The 20,976-nt window shown below is 38.7% G+C and overlaps 2 protein-coding genes across 2 annotated transcripts in view; one reads left to right on the top strand and one right to left on the bottom strand.

Annotated features, from left to right (window-relative positions):
* Positions 1-20,976, top strand: part of LOC126378859 (probable tyrosyl-DNA phosphodiesterase) — a 127,821-nt gene that overhangs the window by 69,488 nt on the left and 37,357 nt on the right. The gene's annotated exons all lie outside the window — the stretch shown is intronic.
* LOC126378905 (synaptic vesicular amine transporter) overlaps positions 1-20,976 on the bottom strand; it is a 34,870-nt gene that overhangs the window by 12,760 nt on the left and 1,134 nt on the right. The window contains exon 2 of the mRNA XM_050027409.1: positions 13,019-13,170. Coding sequence (XP_049883366.1) covers positions 13,019-13,139 — 121 coding nt within the window. The 5' untranslated portion in view covers positions 13,140-13,170. The remainder of the gene's footprint in view (positions 1-13,018; positions 13,171-20,976) is intronic.

Here is a 20,976-nt window from a genome sequence, read left to right as displayed (position 1 = left end):
ATATGATAGAGTGATATGAGTACACGCGGAATGCTTGCTAAATGCGGACTGACGTGATGACCTAATTATTACAAAACGTGACAAAAGTGCTGAAAGTGCAATGTGCGGCTGTAGACCGTACAGGGTGCGTATTGCAATGGGAGCGTAGTGGAAAAACAGAATTGTAGCGTTGACAGCGACTTTCCGAACGGCGACCCGCGCTACGGCGACTCTCTTTACGGCGAGTGGCCTTATTTTCCCTTTACGTCGAGCGAGTTTTGACGTTATTGTACAGTTATGGTAAAAACTGTTTTGCTGTTTTCTTATACTTTTCAGTTCGTTGTTTTTATATAAGTAGTAGTGTTAGACATATTCTTTTTATTTATGATTTGGTTTAAATAGAAACACAGATCAGACAGACCCTACGTACAACCACAGAGGCCATGTTTCTATTGTTTTTAAGTATGAGGGCATTTCCAGGTCATGTTCCACACAAAAAATATAGATGGCGCTGTTTAAATTCAACGTGACACACGTGAATGAGGTACCTACATAATTATTCAATTATAACCTAAAAGCCGAGGCATACTTAATATTATATAAAAAATCTTGCTTCACATTTGGGTCACGTAAACTAAGTAAGTACGTTATAGAATTAACAGTAGTACGGCTTTCAAATTCAAATTCGTTTATTCGTTAGTCTTTGAAATAGACTACTCTGGGCGCCATCCCACTCGCGTCAGACAGAGTACTGCGGAAGGCAAAAGGGAAACCACTGCCCTATTTTTCCCTAAGAAAGTAGCATGGAGAAAGCTACACAGACAAGAGCGTGGCTCTTAAATTAGTGCTGACGTATAGAATTATGTTGCTACTTATATTGATCAGAATAATAATGGGTGGAAGACGTGTTATTATATGATGACCCGTGGGTCATCATTTATGATTATTTTTTTTTATTTATTTATTTATTTATTTGTACACAATGAAACAGACACAAGAAACATACAAAGAAAACAGATAGTACAGGCAAGCTTATCTCTAAACAAAGAGATTTCTTCCAGCTGACCTACGTGACAAGAGAGACTTTCAACGTATAATATTATATAGATAGACATACATACGCGTACAAATTATTTAGAAATTACTTATACTAATATAAGACACAATATTAACCTAAACCTACAAACCACATTTAAATAAATTATAATATAATATATATTTCATAGATATATAAACATAAAACTTAAAACATAAAACTTTTATTAGATTAGATTCATTTATTTCACATTTAGTTGTACAACACATTTTAGACACAATCTTCTTCTTCTATCGTGTGGATTGAGAGGTACATTACCAACCTCATCAACCAAAACACACACAACACACACACACACACAATATAAAACGGTAACAACATAAATATGATCGTCGAAAGTGATAACAAAAGAATGTCAACAATGAAGATAATAAATTAAATTAAAATGTCAAAAGATAATAAATCAATTTGTACTGATTTATTTGTATTTATGTCATGGCTAATATGTACCCATATTAGCCTAAATTATAAATAAATTAATAATGTATAAAATGAAATTACATTCAAGTAATTACAATAAAATACAACGTCAACAGAATATAGCTCCATATCCAACAAAAGGTTTTTTTAGACGGGGACCGAATGATACGTCACATACCACATTTTTAATGCTAGTGGGTAGTTGCTCATATAGCGTCGGACCGATAACGAAATTATCCATTAAATTAGAAACGAAGGCAAATCTGTACAGCGCCATCTATATTTTTTTGACGAACGTAGCCTGCAAAGTCCTACATTCTAAAATGTCATTCCGTATCGTCCCGGTAAGCTATTTTTATCAAAAAATTCGAGATGCAGCAACACGGCAACGTTAAGGTTTTGGCACATCAAAAGCGTTAACAGAGAGGATGTCGCGCTGCTAAAATTTCAGTGCGGGCATTAGATTTTATTTGACGTGACTTATTGTAGATTTTACGCAGATGGCATTAACTACTTGACCAGACAAATGGGGAGCGCTGAAGGCTCTCACCCGGTACAACGTTTAAGACAACAGGCCTGAGGGTGCCCAGTTGGGCGCGAACCTCGGCTCAGGGCGTCGTCTGAGAGGAATAATATTTGAAAGAATTAATCGACTCTAGCGGGTCGATAGCGATAAACGCTGATTGAGGGAACAACTGGTAAGACTACTGGGAATAGGGGACATTTTCGAACGTGACTTAAAGGCGAGTGATTCAAAAATGAACTCCCTCTCGTGCTTAGGGCTTTTGGTGTGCCAAAGCCTTTAGCGATTCAGTGAATCCAGATATGAATGTTGACCCAGATATCACACGAATAACCCTATAAACGCTTTCAAATATAGGATGTTAGTGACACCGTAACGAATAGTGAGAGAGACATTCAGCTCATTCTGAGTTGATATTAAAAGTAGAAAGCGACCTAAATCAAATCAAATCAAATCAATTTATTTGCGAGAACACATAGATACAATAAAGGTGGTAAAATAATTTAAATAACAATGTTGTGATGTGTCAGAAAATGAAAGAAAAAAGATTTGTTCTTTTGCGATGGAAAATTCTACTTATTAATAAAATCAAATGACCTACAAGGACATTCATAGAAAGTGATCTGATCTAGGTCGCCAAAATTGGAAAAACAGGCTAGCGGGTGATAAATTTTTATCTAAGATAATTACGACGTAAAAGTCTTGGGTTAAACTGCTGAGTGGACCGTCTCTATCTGTGTATGGTTCGTTGGGCATGCGGGCTCATCATGATCTCAGTTTACACACATATGTTTATACATCTTACAGACGTATTATAATAATAATATAGGCAACTCAGACCCAATTGTTAGTAAATACAAAAAACACTTAACACTAAGGTTAGTAAATCTTAATCAAAAGTACATATATCTCATTTTAATGGGAAGCGATTAGCACTCCCATAAATTGCTTCCATATTGGCAGCTCCAATTTACATGCCAACGCCTTCAGAATGCCATTGGAACCGGACCGCAAGTTATACATCAGGGAAGCATTTTTCATCCTGATCATAGCATAGAAATCATCGACTCTAGCTTGTGCGAACATGGTGGATGCACTACAGAAACACGGCAATCCCAATAGCATTCTGAAGCCGTTGTTGTACTGTACCCGGAGGGAGTTGGAGTTGGAGGGGTTTGGAGCCGCGACCATGTGCCCACAGGCCCGCCGTGTACACAAAAGATAGACAAAAGGCTTTAAAAAGAGTAATTTTTGCCTCCTCACTACAGCGGCCGAACCTAATTCTCAATTCAGTTTAGTTGGGTTACAGTCTGAACCTCAAAAAGTGTATTATTTCATAAGATTTGTGTCTGTAACCTGTTACGTGTGTTTATTAAAAAAATAAATAATTCAATTCTCAATTATTTATTGCATTCCATGTAGTACAATGGGGTGTTACATAGGCATAGGAACTATAACATGGACCCTGTAGGGCATGGACCATGGACCCTGTACAGCAACGTTGAAGGGAAGAGAGGAAGTGTGTATTAAAATTAAAACTTATCATTTAAAAATTCGTCTACAGTATAATAGCTCTTTTTAATTAGCATTGTTTTTAGATTTTTTATAAATAAATTAGTTTTAGTTTCATCTCTTAAGTACTCTCTTTAGTACCTATGGGCTAACATGCTACATCTGGCGGCTATACCTCTTCGCTCACACTCTATGTCGGCCTGGTCTTTAAGGTCCTCAGTCACATATACTATAGTCACAATAGATGCGGCGTGGCCCCATCGCGGTGGGAGATACTGGCCCAGGATCGGCCGCAATGGAGGCATACTGTGAACACCAAGGTGTATGGCTTTGAACAGAAACGTCGGGAAGAGCTTGATTTGAAACGCGACGAGCTGAAGGCCCGACCACCTGCGGCCATAACTTATAACTATACCGGAGGTGTGCTGACGTGCAGTGAATGTGGTCGTACATTCACTGCTAAGATCGGTTACGTCAGCCATATGAGAGCGCATCTTATGCGTTCCTAGATTGGAGTCTTGTCGCCATGGCCGAATACGGCTGGTAGGATATTATATATATATATATATATATATATATATATATATATATATAAAGTCACAATATATTATATCCTTCTGTGACTTTTTACAAGCGGTAATTGTTATTCTGATCAAAATAAAGAGACAATAAGTAAGGTAGAAACATAATTCTATACGTATTTGATCCAAATATCACGCAACATTAATTTTTATATTATTCTTCTGCCATTACATTACATTTTTGAATAATTATATACCCGGTAAGTAATGAGAAAATTGGTTATTATCACGTTAAATCTGTACGGTCACGAGCATTAATATGTATACACTCTGGTACCATGTCACATTAACTTTTTTGACAAATTGAACTGTAAGTCTCACTAAATGTCAAATATGATAGTGCGACAGAGTCCTAAAGTGAGTACATTATAATGCTCATGACTGTACAACGCTATCTATTATTGTTTTAGCCTGAAAAGTCCCTTATTGGGCAAATTTCTTTCTTGGTCAAAGATAAATTAAAAATTCTGATTACTTTACTAAATAAAGACAGATCCAAACCCAAAAAGAAAGATTAAAGATGCATGTACGTCTGTTATCTATGAAATTAGGGATTTTTGGCGGGAAACGGGAACGGGACAGTTGCTTTCTTCATTGAATAATCTAAATAATTAATACGAAGTGGTGTTTTGTGGTTAATGATCGTATTAAGTTAGTCGGAAGACATTTGCGAGTGTTATTATATCGGGGTATTCAATAAACAAAGTGTACCTATCTGCCTATTTTTGCTTCGTGCCAAGAAACCGCTTCATAACTCGAAAGTTTATGCGGACTTTTGAGTTAATTCGTTTGGGGTTCGGAGTAGGAGTCTACTCCGGGGGTGGGGGCTTAGGTTTCATCATCGTCACCTTTCATCATTTCATTTATCATCAAGAAAAAAAAATACGTATGGGCATAGTTCCCTTTGCCTTACCCTTCGGGGAAAACCAAAACAAAAAAATATCTATGAAATTAGAAGGTAAAACGGAGGGAGATCTTTACAGCGCCATCTATATTGTCTTTGAGGAACGCCTGGATAGACCATTGGGATCACATTTCTATTTCCAAGAAGCGTTTAGGTCAAGAATATTCTATATTCCATTACAATTCAATAAATTCATCGCATCGACGAGGGGCGGCCATGTTTCCTCGTTTCCCGCGCAAATGAGCTGTCAACGGCACACGCACTTGAGCGCGCAAATTGTTCTCTATTCAAACGTCGAGCATTCTGATTGGTGGAATCGATTGGTGGTTGTATTTATTTTCATACTTTTTTAATTTTTCCGCGGAATTTCGGTGTTGAGTTTTCTTCCAAAGGAGTTTGTATTTGGGCCTATTTTGATTTTATTAGGTTAGTCATTATCTCCCTAGCATTATCCCGTTTTTCACAGGGTCCGCTTGCCTAACCTGAAAATTTGACAGGTCCGTGGCGGCTCAGTAATAACCCTAATATCAGGGTTGATGGGGTTGGCAATCCACCTCACAATCCACACGATAGAAAAAAAAGTCGTTACATAAGCCATAACAGGCGCCTATAGCGGCTCAATAGAAACTTCTCCTAGTTTAAGTTTATCTGTTTCCCGGTTCGTTGGAAGAGATTTCTATTAGATATAACCTTTTTAGGGTTCCGTGCTAAAATGGTAATGGTAATAACCCTTATGAGAGTAAGTACGGTCAAAAAACGTCCCCGCACTCTTAAATCTATGTATATGTTGTGGCCAGATCTTAGAATTGATCATTTCATGATGTATTCAACCATTTCATGTGCTTACTATGACGGGATTTTGCGAAATTTAACCCCTAAAGGGCTAAAAAGGGGCGGAAAAGTTTGTATGGGACTTCTATACTTTTAATACAGCACCTACAGACCTAGCAGGGTCCATAGAAGGCCAGCGTCGTGGCTCGCGCCGCGGCTTAGGCTGCCTGTCCATTTAAGCGGAGCGAGCTTGCGGAGCGGTAAAAGGGATAAATATTAATAGAATAGAATAGAATAACTTTATTCCCAAAACAGTGCAGTACAATAGTAGAGAAGATAAAGATAAGTATACAAATCAAAAATACACTGCCAGGGAAAAGGGACTGACTCAGCATGTTGTTGCGAAGGATAGTAGAAATACCACTCTTAGCAACACTGATATTCTGCCAGTACCTAAGTTACGCTTATAAATATTTTGAACTATCTTGCCAACAAAAAGTGTCGGGATTTACTTACAATAAATAAGAAAATAAGCAAATATAATTATGAAGAAAATATATGAATTAAGGGATTACGAAAAATATGAAAGTATTAGTCAAAGGTAGATAGTATGCCAAGGGGTTAAAGTATACATAATAGATACAACAAATAAACAGATGTGTAAAATAAAGGCCACAGATAAACAGATAACGAGAGAGATTCATAAACAATATATGACAAGTAGATGTGTATATTAACCAATAGGATTAACCAATCTCTGTCCACTGCAGCTGAGCGGAGTTTTTATGCAATCCTATTGGTTAATATTTATCCGTTTAACCGCTCCGCAAGCTCGCTCCGCTTCAATGGACAGGCAGCCTTATGCTGAGCGAGGCCCTTTTATAAAGGACACCTTTGTTGACCAGTCTATACACTCTATTACAATTTGTCTTAATGTTTACTGTCTATTTATTTGTATTATCTCATGTGTAGTATATTCTGTTCTCTTGTTAATATTAATTAAACACGGATATGATAGAAGCACTGGTTTATTTTATAAAATGAACAATCTTTATTACAACGCGTACGTTACGTACAATGGCCAATTTCCCGCTAAATCATAAAGCCTTGTCTTACAGTCTTCTGCGGCAAACCTACAATAAGTCACGACAAAAAAAAAAAAAAAAAAAAAAAAAAAAAAAAAGAGGCGTCCGTAGTCTATACCCACGCATTATAGGTTAACCATTTTTATATCTTTATTATTCAATGACAACTATCAACATGGCCGTCTGTACCATTTGCGTTTCGGTTTTCCTATACGTTGCGTTTGGTTACACTACAGTACAATGTAAGTTGTTTTTCTTGCGTGTTTTGATTGTGAATATGTTATTTCGTGTTTTGTTTTATATCTGTTTCTTTCTTTCTTTCTTTTTTCTAGAAAATTCTCATTATTTTACACAGTTGGCTCATCTTAGTTCATCTTGCGAGGAATGTACGGTCACGAGCATTAATATGTATACACTTTGGTACCATGTCACATTAACCTTTTTGACAAATTGAACTGTAAGTCTCACTAAATGTTAAATATGTTAGTGCGACAGAGTCCTAAAGTGGGTATATTATATTGCTCATGGCTGTACCTCTGACTACCCCGATTGGGATAAAGTCGTGAGATTATGTTTTTTGTTGAAAGTAATTTAGCCTGCCCCGAGGTCCGGGTTCGAGTCCAACTCGGCGCCGAGTCAAAGTTCTCGTGTCGCGGAAACCGAGCAATTTCCAGCGGCGCCATCAAAGTGAAATTCACTTAGCGGCCTCATCAAAGGCGCCGCTGCTGTTTTTAGTGTTGGGACTGTGTCGATGAAGTGTTGTCGATGTTTTTAATGATTTTTTATCATGAGAATGAGGAATTGTCCAGGCTTCCACGTCAATATACACGTCACGTCGTTGGAGTTATACAGCATAATTTAAATTGTTTTTCCCAAAAAAATGTGATAATTACCAATTGATAGTTTCCAATGTGATAATTACCAAATTTCTCATTGCTCGGGTACATAATTATTCAAAAATATAATATAATGACAGAGGCACATATAAAAATAATTCATCATCATCATCCATTAGCATTATCCCGTTACCCACAAGTCCGCTCACCTAACCTGAAGATTTGACAGGTCCAGTTTTTTACAAAAGCGACTGCCTGCCTGACCTTCCAACCCGCGAAGGGAAAACCAGCCCAATACAGATTAGGTCACATATCTCCGAAAATGCATTTCTCGGGAATGTAGGTTTCCTCACGATGTTATCCTTCACCGTTGAGCACGTGATAATGATTTATGATCCAAACATGAATTCGAAAACAAATTCGGCTATCATTAGTTTAGGCCTGTGCTGGATTAGAACCTGCGACCTCAAAGTGAGAGGCCAGCGTTCTACCAACTGGGTTACCACGGCTCGCGGCGTTTATGTTAAATAGTAATTATAAAATACATTTTAATGAATCCATAATAACAAAAAAATCGGCGTTACAACCTTCGTAGCACTGTGCTACAAAAGCTCTACGCAGCTACGCATGCCGTAGCGCACAGCTACGCAAAGTATTTTATCCTTAACATACTTAACATAACATAAACAGCCTATATACGTCCCACTGCTGGGCACAGGGGGTATGGAGCATACTTCACCACGCTGCTCCACTGCGGGTTGGTGGAGGTGTTTTTACGGCTAATAGCCGGGACCAACGGCTTAACGTGCCCTCCGAAACGCGGAATCATCTTACTTTTTCGGACAATCCGGTGATTCAAGCCTGAAAAGTCTTTACCCACACGATAAAAGATCTCAAATGACTATTTTGTGTGTAATTTTCATATGTGCTTTTATATTTCATTCCAAACATTATTTAAATATTTTATACCTATTTGTAGGTGGAACGTTGAGAACTAACTATAACTTAAAGACCAATTTGTAACATCAATTTTATGTACCTCTAATCAATGCAAATAAAAAATCTGAATCTGAAAAAAATCAATATGCAATTCGACATTTGCGCATAATAAAAAGTAAGTGCGCAATGCAAACAAATGTCAAATTGCAATATTGCTTTCTTAGATGAATTGCTTCGATGTGGCCATTTTAACACCCTTAAACACCATAATGAATGTGGGATATAGAAACAACACGGGATATATTTTAAATGTCTTTACTTCTTTTATTTTACACATCATCATCATCATCATCATCAGCCCATTAACGTCCCCACTGCTGGGGTACGGGCCTTCCCTATGGATGGATAGGGAGAACGGGCCTTAAACCATCACGCGGGCCCAGTGCGGATTGATGGTTATTAACGACTGCTAATGCAGCCGGGCCCAACGGCTTAACGTGCCTTCCGAAGCACGGAGGAGCTTTTTATTTTACACACTCCTTATATTTTAGCCAAATCATCGCACCATCGACTCGTCTTTCTTACTTTTTAAACTGCCTTACGTCCCATTCATTATTTCTGATTTCTGATTCTGATTTCTTGGCTAAGAAGCTTCCAAACTATCGGGATAGACTAAACCATTATGTCGTGCGGCCTCTAGCTGATAGAAGGAAGCAACTGGACCTCGTGTTCTTGCACAAACTATTTAACGGTTCTATTGATTCCCCACATCTTTTATCAAAATTTAAAATAAGTACTCCGCTGAGACTTCGTAGGAAAAAAGCCTACTCCTTCTTTGTAACTCCACCATCTAGAACAAATTTGGGTCAATATGCTACTATTTCCAGGTTGTGTAGATTGTATAATATGTTGGCCAGATATCATCATCTTGACATTACTATGCCCTTAAATGCATATAAAAATATTGCACTGGCTGCTTTTCGTAAAATTATGTCTATTTTTTATTTTTTAATATAGTTTATATCTTGTTTTTCTTGTTCACTTGATTGTGCATGCTGTGACTACTTGTAATTGAGCTAGCTCTTAATCTTTTTTTTATTGTCTGTAACTTGCATGTGCAGAGTGTAGCTTGTAAGTTGTCCATAATAAATAAATAAAAATAAAAATTATCCTTCCATAGTATTCCCACTTTCCTACGTGAATAGCAAATTAATCATGTCAAATAGTTCTCAACTCTAGTGCTCTCATAACAAAATGACGTTTGAAGTCACATCTCTATCGCCGGTTTGACGGCGCGAACATCATAATTGAGTTGTAGAGTTCATTCCATATTGCACCCCGCTAGTTAGAGGGTGGGCAGAGGCAATTGGAGACAAATTGTCTAAGACTTCATTAGGCCCACCCCGGCTGAGACGAAGGACGTAATAATATACGATCTCGACGACCCGATTACTCTAGCCTTAGAGGCGGCGAATCAGCTCGCGACACCAAACATTTCAGGACACTGATTTCCCTCAATCAGCGCTTATCGATATCGACCCGCTAGGGTCGATTAATTCTTTCAAATATTATTCCTCTCAGACGACGCCCTGAGCCGAGGTCGCGCTCAACTGGGCAGCCTCAGGCCTGTTGTCTTAAATTTTGTACCGGGTGAGAGCCTTCAGCGCTCCCCATTTGTCCGGCCAAGTAGTTAATGCCATCTGCGGCTAGTATACAATAAGTCACGTCAAAAAAAAACACGTATATAGCAACTGTTCGCATTTCCATATTCCAACATCCGAGCCATGTAACGAATGTAGATAAAACAAGGGAACCATGCTACATTCATCAGCTATTTTCCACCTTCCTTGAGAGTGTGGCCATGAAATAGAGCGTGGGCGATTAATAACAAATCAAATCAAATCAAATATACTTTATTGCACAGAACTAAAATTTCAACAATCAGACATAACACATGAAAACAGTACAATTTGGGCGGCCTTATTGCTCTAGAGCAATTTCTTCCAGGCAACCACCAAAAGGAAACAAACATTTGCAAACAACTTGGATGCGGGATGGTGCAATAAAAAATAAATACCTAAAAGTAAAGTTAATATAATAAATACTCTATACTATACGCACATATATTAATAAATACTCAATATAATATAAACCATATATACTAAAAATATACCTAACCATAATCAGAGAAAACTATAATAATAAATAAAAGACTATACACACACATACAAAACAAGTATTCAGAAACCAACGTAATTATCATGGATAAACTTGTTGAAGGTCAATGTAACATTTTTGAATTTACGTCATTTCGCAAGGTGTTATGGCTGAGGAGAAGAAATGACAAGAAACTGCAACGTAACGTGGTCGGGTTATACTGCGACTCGGATTGACATTAATTTTTTTTAATTTTTTTTTCCCTTTTTTGTGTACTTATAGTTGGTTTTTTTATGATATGTGATGAGAATAATGTCATAGTAATTTATTTTAATATTATTTCATAACTTAATGATTGACATTTAAATTATTTATTTTATTTTATTACTGGCGACCCGCCCCGGCTTCGCGCGGGTGCAATGCTGAGGAAAAAATGAAATTATTTACGACATCACATTAAATACCTCAAAAATAACAGTATTTCTCCACTACTTAATGGATGTTTTGCATTGTTATAATTTAAATAACAAAAAATGTAGACCAAATGTTAAATGGCTGGACAAATGGGGAGCGCTGAAGGCTCTCATCCGATACAACGTTTAAGACAACAGGCCTGAGGGTGCCCAGTTGGGCGCGAAAATGCTGACCAACTGCAAACTGTAATACCATTTTTATTGTGAAAAAATGATTATCAATTATGGCTAGTCGTTATCCGCTCGCTTCCTGGCCCCAACGGGCGGTGGAGCCGCCACCGACAATCACACAAGTGGCTATCTCATCTGTAATTCATTAGACCTTCGGTTTTCCACCTCACCGCTGAATACTCTCCGAAGCACAGACGGGTCAGACGATACGTTATCTAAGAGGTATTTATATATACCGACTTAGTTTGGGAAATGTTACCACAGAAATACTCCCGGATATCACTAATTTAAGACCCGCGCTCTTGTCGGTGTAGCATTCTCCATTCTTGTCAATCAAAGACCAATTCCATCACCTCCTTATAAGACACGACGTTCGCCTTCTCTTTGATGAGTTCCATGTAAGCTCTTCTTGGTCTTACATTAACTACTTGGCCGGACAAATGGGGACTCCTGAGGGCTCTCTCCCGGTACAACGTTTAAGACAACAGGCCTGAGGGTGCCAGTTGCGCGCGAACCTCGGCTCAGGGCGTCGTCTGAGTGGAAAACTATTTGAAAGAATTAATCGAACCTAGTGGGTCGATAGCGATAAGCGCTGATTGAGGGAAATCGTACAAGAATTAAGACAACAGGTCTGAGGGTGCCTACATACAGGGTGTTAGTGACATCGTAACGAATACTGAGGGGGATGATTCAGACCATGATTCTGAGTTAATATCAAGTGGAGTTTTCCGTGGGAAAACTTATGAAATTAGTGTTTTCCAGCGCGGTCCAGTGGTTGAGCGTTGGGCTCACGATCCGAAGGTCCCAGTTTCGAATCTCACTTTGTGTGCCATGGTTTGGTTAGAACATTACAGGCTGATCACCTGATTGTCCGAAAGTAAGACGATCCGTGCTTCGGAAGGCACTAAACCGTTGGTCCCGGTTACTACTTACTGATGTAAGTACGTAGTCGTCACATGAGCCATGTCAGGGGCCTTTGGCGGCTCAGTAATAACCCTGACACCAGGGTTGATGAGGTTGGTAATTCACCTCACAACCCACACGATAGAAGAAGAATAGCCCAGTTCACTTTGTTCCCATAATCTGCAATAGTCCTACACGAACCGGGGATTGTCTTTGGGTGCACTCCCATAGTACATACAGGGATAATCGCCGGTTGGTGCCACACAACACTTAGATTAAATTGTCTTAAGGGGGGCCTCTACGTGTTGGCTTCGGCCCCACCCACGCCTTCCAAAAGTCCGGGACTCCATAGGCCCGAGATATGGAAATGATTCTTCTTCTTCTTCTCGTCGTTTCGATGGCATTCAGATTTCTTCAGCCCAGTATTCCGCCACTCGAACAGCATCCTCGGTGGCACTCATCAGCCCCTCTCGCGTGCAGGTATCAGGGCACGCGGGGCAAGTTATCAGATGAGCCATAGTCTGTGGCGTAACACCACACACGCATAATAATAATAAGAATAGTCGCCATGTCAGGGGCCTTTGGCGGCTCAGTAATAACCCTGACACCAGGGTTGATGAGGTTGGTAATTTATCTACGATCCACAAGATAGAAGACGGCATACATACCGACGGTGGTAAGCAGCATGTTGTCAAGCAGCAGCGCTATCGCCACGATGATCAGCACCAGCTTCCTGGACTCTCTGCACGCGGCGATGCGCGCGCGCCACCCGTCGGAGGCCGCACCCATATTGCCGAAGGAGGGTTGTGGGGAGGGGGACCTGTAACAACAGAAGTTACGTATTAGTTTTATTTTTTTATTTATTTATTTATTGCATGTCACATGGTATTACAGTTCTTATAAGTAAATATGTGTGTCGTAGATTTTACCTAAATAAACTTTATTATTATTATTATTATTGTATGTCTTTTTCATATCTCGGGCCTATGGAGGCCCGGACTTTTGGAAGGCGTGCGTGGGGCCGAAGCCAACATGTAAAGGCCCCTTAAGACAGTTTAATCTAAATGTGGTGTGACACCAACCGGCGATTATCCCTGTATGCACTATGGGAGTGCACCCAAAGACAATCCCCGGTTCGTGTAGGACTATTGCAAATTATAGGAACAAAGGGAACTGGGCTATTGGGTTGGGGGTTAGTGGACCGGGATACTGGGGCTAGGTGACTATGGCGCCTGCTATTATTACGTATATATGTACAAACATGTGACACCCTGTAAGGGCACCGCCAAAGTATTCCAACAATAACTTAAAACTAAAAAACATTTATAAACTAAACATTTTATAAAAAAAAATACATTTATTTCGGGTAGGTACCCATATTGTAAGATACAATTATGTCACTTTAAAATTAAAAGTTATTACAGTCAAAAATTTTAAAATAAAGTAAAACTGTTGTTTTTTCATAATATATTACCTACAATACAATACAATACAAATACAATTTATTGCACCAAAATAAACAAAAATAATTACAAAAAGACTCTTAACTAAGTAAATGGCAAATGGCGGCCTTATCGCTTAAAGCGATTTCTTCCAGACAACCATAAGGTGAGGAATAATGTAAAAAATTGAAAGATTGCTGGTACAAACTATAAGTACAACTTACCAATAAATACATGCAAATAAATATATAACATACTTACAAATATATATACCTAACCTATATACATAACCTAACATATATACCTACTTATAAAAATAGTAAATAGTACACACAAAATACCTAATAAGCAACTTACTTACCTACAAGTTTAAATGAAATAAAAATAAAATCCATTAAAATATTAGAACCAACAAACAATACGTCACAAAAACAAACATAAAAACTAGTCATTAAAAAAAAATTAAATAAAGTTAAAAATTATAAAAATCAAAACTAAATGTAAGTAAGTACTTAAAATTAAAATCATATAAAAATAGTTTTATTAAGTATAAGTGTGCACTGGTGCTAATTCCTGTAAATACCATCTAATTTTATTTTAAGTTATATCTGTCATTTTCTTATCCGCCGAAAAGGAAAGGGACGGGTAATCGACAAGCATAAAATTTATGGAACCACGTCAATTTTAAGCACAAATCTAAACCAACCGTCTAAAAATTTTACATCCGTCAATAACCAGACAAAGTTAAGTAGACAGCACGTCAAACGGAATGCATACCAGCGACGTACCTTTTGATTCGCCCGGGTTATTCATTCATTTACTCATTCTTCCTAAAATTAAGAGCTGTGAATCATCCGTCCCTTTCCTTTTCGACGGATATGAAAATGACGGATATAACCTAAAATAAAATTAGGCGGTGTCTGTAGGAATCGGGACCACTATGTATGTAATACACTAACATAACAATTAACATAAAGGTCTTTGCAGGGTACGTTCCCCAAAAATAATGTAGATGGCGCTGTAAAGGTTTAAAAACGTTTTAATTACCTATTTTCTCATTGCTTGAGACATAATTATATGAAAATATAATGTAAATACAGAGGCATAATATATTAAAATAATTGTTGCTGGATATTTAAGTAGATCAGATTATGTACTTATTGAGGAGCTCGGTGGCGCAGCGGTAAACGCGCTCGGTCTGCGATTGTTGAAGTTAAGCAACTTTCGCAAAGGCCGGTCATAGGATGGGTGACCACAAAAAAAAAGTTTTCATCTCGAGCTCCTCCGTGCTTCGGAAGGCACGTTAAGCCGTTGGTCCCGGCTGCATTAGCAGTCGTTAATAACCATCAATCCGCACTGGGCCCGCGTGATGGTTTAAGGCCCGATCTCCCTATCCATCCATAGGGAAGGCCCGTGCCCCAGCAGTGGGGACGTTAATGGGCTGAGGATGATGATGTACTTATATAATTATGTTGCTATGTACCTATATTGCTTCTCTTTATTTTTGTTCATAATTATAATAGGTAGAAGATGTGTGTTGTGCCTGAGTGTAATAAAAAGGGTCATCATTTACACCCAACAACAAAGTTTAAAGATGCATATGTCTGTTATCCATGAAATTAGAAGTCTAAACGAACAAAAAAACTTAACAACGCCGTCTATCGTGTATTTGGGGAACGCTGGAAAACCCCTCATTGGTCTCGACATTTTGACTCTAAGGATTCTATTATCAGTGATTTATTGTCCACCAACCCTTACACAGCGCATGATGTCATATGACAAAGGCTTATCATGACTGGCGATTCCCAAATTGTTAAGCGATTAATAATTTCTCCAGTTAATTACTCGTGCTGTAAGTTGGATTCACATAAAATAACCATCATTATGTACTTTATGTAACTTTCTAAAATAAGAATGGGATACGAATCATTTATCGTGAAACTGTGTAAAGTACAAGGTACAGGTTTTTTTTTGTGACTTATTGTAGATTTGCTGCAGATGGCATTAACTACTTGGCCGGACAAATGGGGTGCTCTCACCCGGTACAACGTTTAAGACTAGTTCGGTTTTTTACAAAAGCGACTGCCTGTCTAACCTTCCTAACATGAATTTGGTCCCAGTTACTTACTGATGTAAATAAGTAGTCGTTACATGAGCCATGTCAGGGGCCTTTGGCGCCAGGTAACCCTCACAATCTACACGATAGAAGAATAATAACATACTTAACATGAATAATTTACCATCAGGTGAGATTGTGGTCCTACGTGAACCTATATTATTTAAAAAAAATGTAGGTAAGTTATAAAGAAGCAATGACAATAGTCACAAAAAAGACATATTGACAATAAGCATCATCCCCCTAGCATTATCCCGATTTTTCACAGGATCTGCTTACCTAACTTGAAGATTTGACAGGTCCAGTATTTTACAGAAGCGACTGCCTGTCTCACCTTCCAACCCACGAAAGGGAAACCAGCCCAATACACATTAGGTCACATACCTCCGAAAATGGAATTTTTGGGAATGTGGGTTTCCTCACGATGTTTTTCTTCACCGCTGAGCATGTGACAATCATTTCTGATCTAAACATGAATTTGAAAATAAATTCGACAATCATTGGTTTAGGCCTGTGCTGGATTCTAACTTGCGAACTCAAAGTGAGAGGCAAGCGTTCTAACAACTGGGCTACCACGTCTCGCCACAGGACCACAGTTACGTAACATAAACAGCCTATATACGTCCCACTGCTGGGCACAGGCGGATACAATCAACCGGAGGGGGTATGGAGCTCTACCACGCTGCTCCACTGCGGGTTCGTGGAGGTGTTTTACTGCTAATAGCCGGGAGGCTAGTGCCCTCCGAAGTACTGAATCATCTTCCCTTTTCAGACAATTAGGTGAATCAAGCCTAAAGTTCTTACCAAACAAAGGACAGTTTCACAGAGTGATTTCGACAACATCCCCTTCGAGAATGGAACCCGGACCTCCAGACCGTGAACCCAACGCTCTAACCACCACGGAAACCGACCATAGTGAAATGAGAAGAATCAAATCAAATCAAATCAAATATACTTTATTGCACAGAACTAAAATTTCAACAATCAGACATAACACATGAATACAGTACAATTTGGGCGGCCTTATTGCTCTAGAGCAATTTCTTCCAGGCAACCAACAAAAGGAGACAAACATTTCAAATCATTTGTGAAGAACAAGAATTTCGGTCCATTTTTCTTCAGTCACAATTCCAAAGTGCCTCACATTTCAAATCTTTCACTGAAATATTTCAACAAAGTATTTCACAGAAACATCTTTGTAAAATGTTCGCTTTCGCCGACAATATCCGTCTTTTTAAAAGAGAAATATTTTATAGATTAAAATAATGAGTGGCTTGATAAATCGGGGATAGCTAACACGATTATAATTCGCAACTTCTCTCTCCTCTTCGACTCGGCTTCCGCTGAGCATTTTGATATTTTAGTTGACATTTGAACATCCTCCGTGGTCTAGTGGTTAGAGCGTTAGGCTCACGATCTGGGAGTCCGGATTCGATTCCCGATGGGAACATGGTCGAAATCACTTTGTGAGACTATCTTTTGTTTTGTAAGGACTTTTCAGTCTTGAATCACCTGATTGTCCGAAAAAGTAAGATGATTCTATGCTTCGGAGGGCACGTTAGGTCCCGGCTATTAGCCGTAAAAACACCTCCACCAACCCACATTGAAGCAGTGGGACGTATATAGGCTGTTTATGTAAGTTGACATTTACGTACTCGACTTGAGGACTTTACTCGCTGGAGTCGAGCATGTCATACTGCCAACATATAATATATACATGGAGTTGTTAGACTCAATTAAGATACAGTGGAGCTCGGGGGCGCAGTGGTAAGCGCGCTCGGTCTGCCATTGTTGAAGTTAAGCAACTTTCGCAAAGGCCGGTCATAGGATGGGTGACCACATAAAAAAGTTTTCATCTCGAGATCCTCCGTGCTACGGAAGGCACGTTAAGCCGTTGGTCCCGGCTGCATTAGCTGTCGTTAATAACCATCAATCCGCACTGGGCCCGCGTGATGGTTTAAAGCCCGATCTCCCTATCCATCCATAGGGAAGGCCCGTGCCCCAGCAGTGGGGACGTTAATGGGCTGATGATGATGATACAGAGGGGGTGAGATCAGCGGCTCATACGCAGTGGTGCGGGGAGTTACCGTTCTATACAGAGTTCATTTTTTATTCTATGAAAAAACTAAGCGTAGGTTCAAATCATAGTGTCGGTAACGTATACCCGTTTCTTGCGTGATAAGATGACATTACCGGGAATTGAATCTAATGACTTTAAAACTACATCGCACTTCCTAAAGGTGATTCGCACGTTTATAAGACATGTACTGACCTGCTCACGCTATGCTGTTTTGGGTGTGAACAGAAATAAGTGGAGTGACAAAAATATTTGTACAATAAATCGCCTATACGTATATAGAATGGTTCCGATTCCTGCAGACACTTATTTTTTTTTAATTTTCATCTGTACATTTTTGCGATGGAAAATTCCACTTGATATTAACTCAGAATAATGAGCTCAATCATCTCCCTAAGTATTCGTTACGATGTCAGTTACACCCCGTACACGAGTACGTATGGGTGTTAGTGACACCGTAACGAATACTGAGGGTGATGATTCAAACCATGATTCTGAGTTGATATCAAGTGGAATTTTCCGTCGGAAAAATTATAAAAATGTTTGTGTTTTTATAATTACTTTCAGTTCCGTACTTTTGCGACGGAAAACAGGCTAATTTCCTATTAGTCAAATCAGTTTCTTTTTACTAAACGTCAAAACACGAAATCACTATGTCGTATGAAAAAAAAGCACACAGTGACGTCATAAAAACACGTGGTAAAATGTCGGACTGAAAATAGAATAAAAAAGTGATAAAGCACAAAAAAGAAAAATTAAACGAAAATTAAAAATGTCTGACAATGGAACGGCGGGAAATTTGAAAAATGGCGGAGATGAGTCGAGAACGGTAACGAGTCGCGGATTAGTCTACGGATTCTTTGATTAAAATTTAAAAAAAAAGAAAATGTTTTTCTTTAGGTTTAGATTTGTCTTTATTTAGTAAGAACCTAATACACGACGCAATTCCGTTTGATAACAACTCAGAATTATGAGCTGAATCACTCATCAAAGTTTTCGTTACGATGTCACTAACACCCTGTATTGCATATACATTGTTTCAAGTTTACGCGGTTATTATCATAATGTTGTAAAAAGCTTGAAACGGCTTAATGTGGTGAAAAAACGTGAGGACACAGTGAGTGCGGTTTGTCGTAGTGAGTTTCGTGCGAGTTCAGATGGTTCCGAACATTCCGATATCAAAAACATAAACAAGCGGCAAAGAAAGAGGGTAGACAGATATGTCTGCCCGTAGAAAATTATGGATCTACCTACCTCCAGTCTCATCAGTCATCCCGTGATCATGGCACTTGCAACAATGTCTAAATATCGGGAGTCTCATATCCCCATTTAAACGCGGTAAGAACCCTGTATTGTAATTATAAAACTGTCGCACTTGCAAGCGAGTATAATATTTGTTTCATTTGAAACTTGACACAGTGTATGAAACTAAAAATAAAATCTAAATGGAAATGAAAATCCCGAAATAGCTCGCAATAAAACCGGAAGTAGCCGCGCCGGAAGCGACTCGTTACCGTTCTCGACTCATCTCCGCCATTTTCAATTTTCCCGCCGTTCCATTGTCAGAAATTTTTAATTTTCGTTTAATTTTTCTTTTTTGTAGTTTATTACTTTTTTATTCAATTTTTATTGCAATAGAAATGACGATAAAAACTTTTACTTTACATAATGTAAGACGGACAACGTAGATACCTAGCATCGACACAAACTTAATTTTTGAAATAAATAAATAATAATAATTTACACCATAAACAAAAGTTATTTTTTTTTCGAAGTCCCTCTTTGCATTTTTTTTTTTTGATTTTTGCTTTTTATTGTGTATTTTATTTGCTTCTATGCTGTTCTGTGAGCAAATAAAATAACATAGAACGTTCAGCTGCTTGTCGTAAAAACCGACACAGGGATTGTGATCTCTAACATGATGGACTAATGTTATGGGCGATAGGCTGATCCCTTATCACCATAAGGTTTATCATATCCAGCTTACGACGTCGTATTAACAGTGGCTGCAAGTTGTCTTTGATTACTTGTGGCTCTGCCCACCCCATTAGGGATTACGGGCGTGAGTTTATGTATGTATGTATTTTGTATATGTACCTAGTTTTTGGTGTGTCTTTGATATTGCACTTCCATAATCAACGTTACTTTCTTTCTTTTTTAAAAAGAGTAAAAGAGAGAAAAAATGAAGGGGAGGAAGACAGATTTCCCATCATCTTTCTGGCATTATCCCGTTTCTCACAGGGTCCGCTTACCTAACCTGAAGATTTGACAGGTCCGGTTTTTTACAGAAGCGACTGCCTGTCTGACCTTCCAACCCGCACAGGGAAACCAGCCCAATACAGGTTAGTTCACATACCTCCGAAAATGCATTTCTCGGGAATGTGGGTTTCCTCACGATGTTTTCCATCACTATTGAGCACGTGATAATCATTTATGATCCAAACATAAATTCGAAAACAAATTCGACAATCATTGGTTTAGGCGTGCTGGATTGAAACCTGCGACCTCGAAGTGAGAGGCAAGCGTTCTACCAACTGGACTACCATAGCTATCTAGGGGAGAAGACAGATTATTAGAACATTTTTCATTTCAATTTAAAGATTATTAAACCATTCGCAATAAAGATGATTTCCCCAGAGAGCTGAGAATTCTTTAATCGCCGCAGTGGTTCTTATACAGCGTGATCCATTATCCCATTGTTTCTTTTTTAGGTACAGGATGTTCTTACAGCCGTGGTGACACCCCGGACACTTCATACAAACAACCTCGTTTTACACAGACACTACACATTGACGTTATCGTACACGCGCATCTGTGTGTGTGACGTCTGATGCCCATACGATTGAAAACTAAAGTAAGATCGAGGGGGTGAGGTAAACCTAGCTCAGCCGCTGGTGGGGAGCGGAGAGTTGCCGTTCTATACGTAGTATCACAGTAGTATTATTCGTTATTCTATGCCTAAGGCTGCAGGAAGGTAGACTTAATTATATT

This window comes from Pectinophora gossypiella, chromosome 27 (assembly GCF_024362695.1).
Source record: "Pectinophora gossypiella chromosome 27, ilPecGoss1.1, whole genome shotgun sequence".
In the NCBI taxonomy this organism is placed as follows: domain Eukaryota; kingdom Metazoa; phylum Arthropoda; class Insecta; order Lepidoptera; family Gelechiidae; genus Pectinophora; species Pectinophora gossypiella.
This window is presented reverse-complemented; position numbering and strand designations above follow the sequence as displayed.